General features: G+C 42.3%; 1 protein-coding gene across 1 annotated transcript in view; it reads left to right on the plus strand.

Moving 5' to 3' along the window:
- The window catches only part of LOC106529755 (endonuclease/exonuclease/phosphatase family domain-containing protein 1), a gene marked incomplete at its 5' end in the record, with an annotated part of 6,318 nt that extends 5,166 nt beyond the window's left edge, over positions 1-1,152 (plus strand). Inside the window, 1 exon segment of the mRNA XM_014025252.1 lies at positions 741-1,152. Within this exon segment, the coding sequence (XP_013880706.1) occupies positions 741-925 (185 nt within the window).
- Positions 1,153-1,378: the final 226 nt, after the last annotated feature.

Genomic DNA, 1,378 nt, shown 5'->3' on the forward strand with positions numbered 1-1,378 from the left:
ACTTTGTACTTAAGTACTTTAAAATGCATGTACTTCTGAATACTTAAGTATTTTCAAAAGTAAGTACTTCAGTACTTTTACTTGAGTAGATTTTTGACTGAGTAWSTTTTACTTGTAGTGGAGTAGATTTGACCATGAGTATCAATACTTTTACTCAAGTACTAGAGTTGAGTACTTTGTCCACCACTGGCCATGGCTAATCATCCCTTCCTCACTGCTAGAGATGTGTGAGGTAGCGTCTGGGTTGGAGGCGCCCTCTAGTGGCAAACTTTATCACAACTCAGAGCCACTGAGACAGTTTTAAACATTTGTGTATAAAGTTGTTTTGAGTGTTTTTTTTAGTAAAAGAAAGAAATTACAAAACAAAATTTAAAAAGTATCCAACCCACAGGAAGTCACCCACAGGCTGGATGTGGCGCGGGCTGCTACTTGTCAAAGATGCGTAGTAACTAAAGGACATTTACTTTGTCACAGTACTTTTGAGGATTTTTTAATTTTACCAAGTATTTTTTAAATCCTAACTTTTACTTTTATTGTGTCGCATTCAAAACCTAAAATTGTTTTTACTTTAAAATTTAAAACTGAAATCTGACTGAACTCATCATGAAAAGAGTTCCTGCCCTCTAAAACCTGAAGTTTTGACTTTATTTAATCAAGTAATGTCGGCTGGTTCCACTGAGTAAAAATGGACTGGGTTTAGTGGTTTGTTGATTGATTCTCTGGTGTGTTTTATCTGACAGGTCACTGCCTGGTGGTGCGGGAGGGCCTGACTAATCCCTGGATTCCAGACAACTGGTCCTGGGGGGGTGTGGTGTCGGACCACTGCCCRGTGGTGGCAGAGTTTTACATCCAGCCGTCCTGTAAAGAGCTGAGCAGAGTGGCAGCTGTGGACAGAGGAGAGGTTCAGCCCAAACATGAGCGATGACAGCAGGACCAGTCATTCCCACAGACCATGTCTGGACCCACCTGAACCCAGACCAGCCTCACCCTGGACCTATCAGACCCCAGACCTTTGTGATCCTGGATCTTCCTCAGTCTCAGTTTGCTGTGGAGCAGAAAATGATAAGCCATAAAACGTGTGGGTGTACACAGGAATTAAAAATGTGCCAAACATTTTAAACGTGGAATTAAATAAAGAGAGAGATTAATAAATACTGTGTCTTCTAATCTGATATTCCCGAGCCAGACTCTCATCTGGACTGGACCAGAGGACACGAGTCTCTGAGTGCAGGCTTTCAGCTAAATGCTAATGAGAATAAAAATCATTAATATTTTGTGGGTCAGAAGATTAAAAGTTTGAGAACCACTGGCTTAGAGCACCGTGCAGGTGCCCCTTGGGGCTCTGCGCTCGGGATTCCTCTCAGGCCCTTGGGCTCTG

The sequence above is a fragment of the Austrofundulus limnaeus genome, unplaced genomic scaffold, assembly GCF_001266775.1.
Source record: "Austrofundulus limnaeus strain Quisiro unplaced genomic scaffold, Austrofundulus_limnaeus-1.0 Scaffold464, whole genome shotgun sequence".
In the NCBI taxonomy this organism is placed as follows: domain Eukaryota; kingdom Metazoa; phylum Chordata; class Actinopteri; order Cyprinodontiformes; family Rivulidae; genus Austrofundulus; species Austrofundulus limnaeus.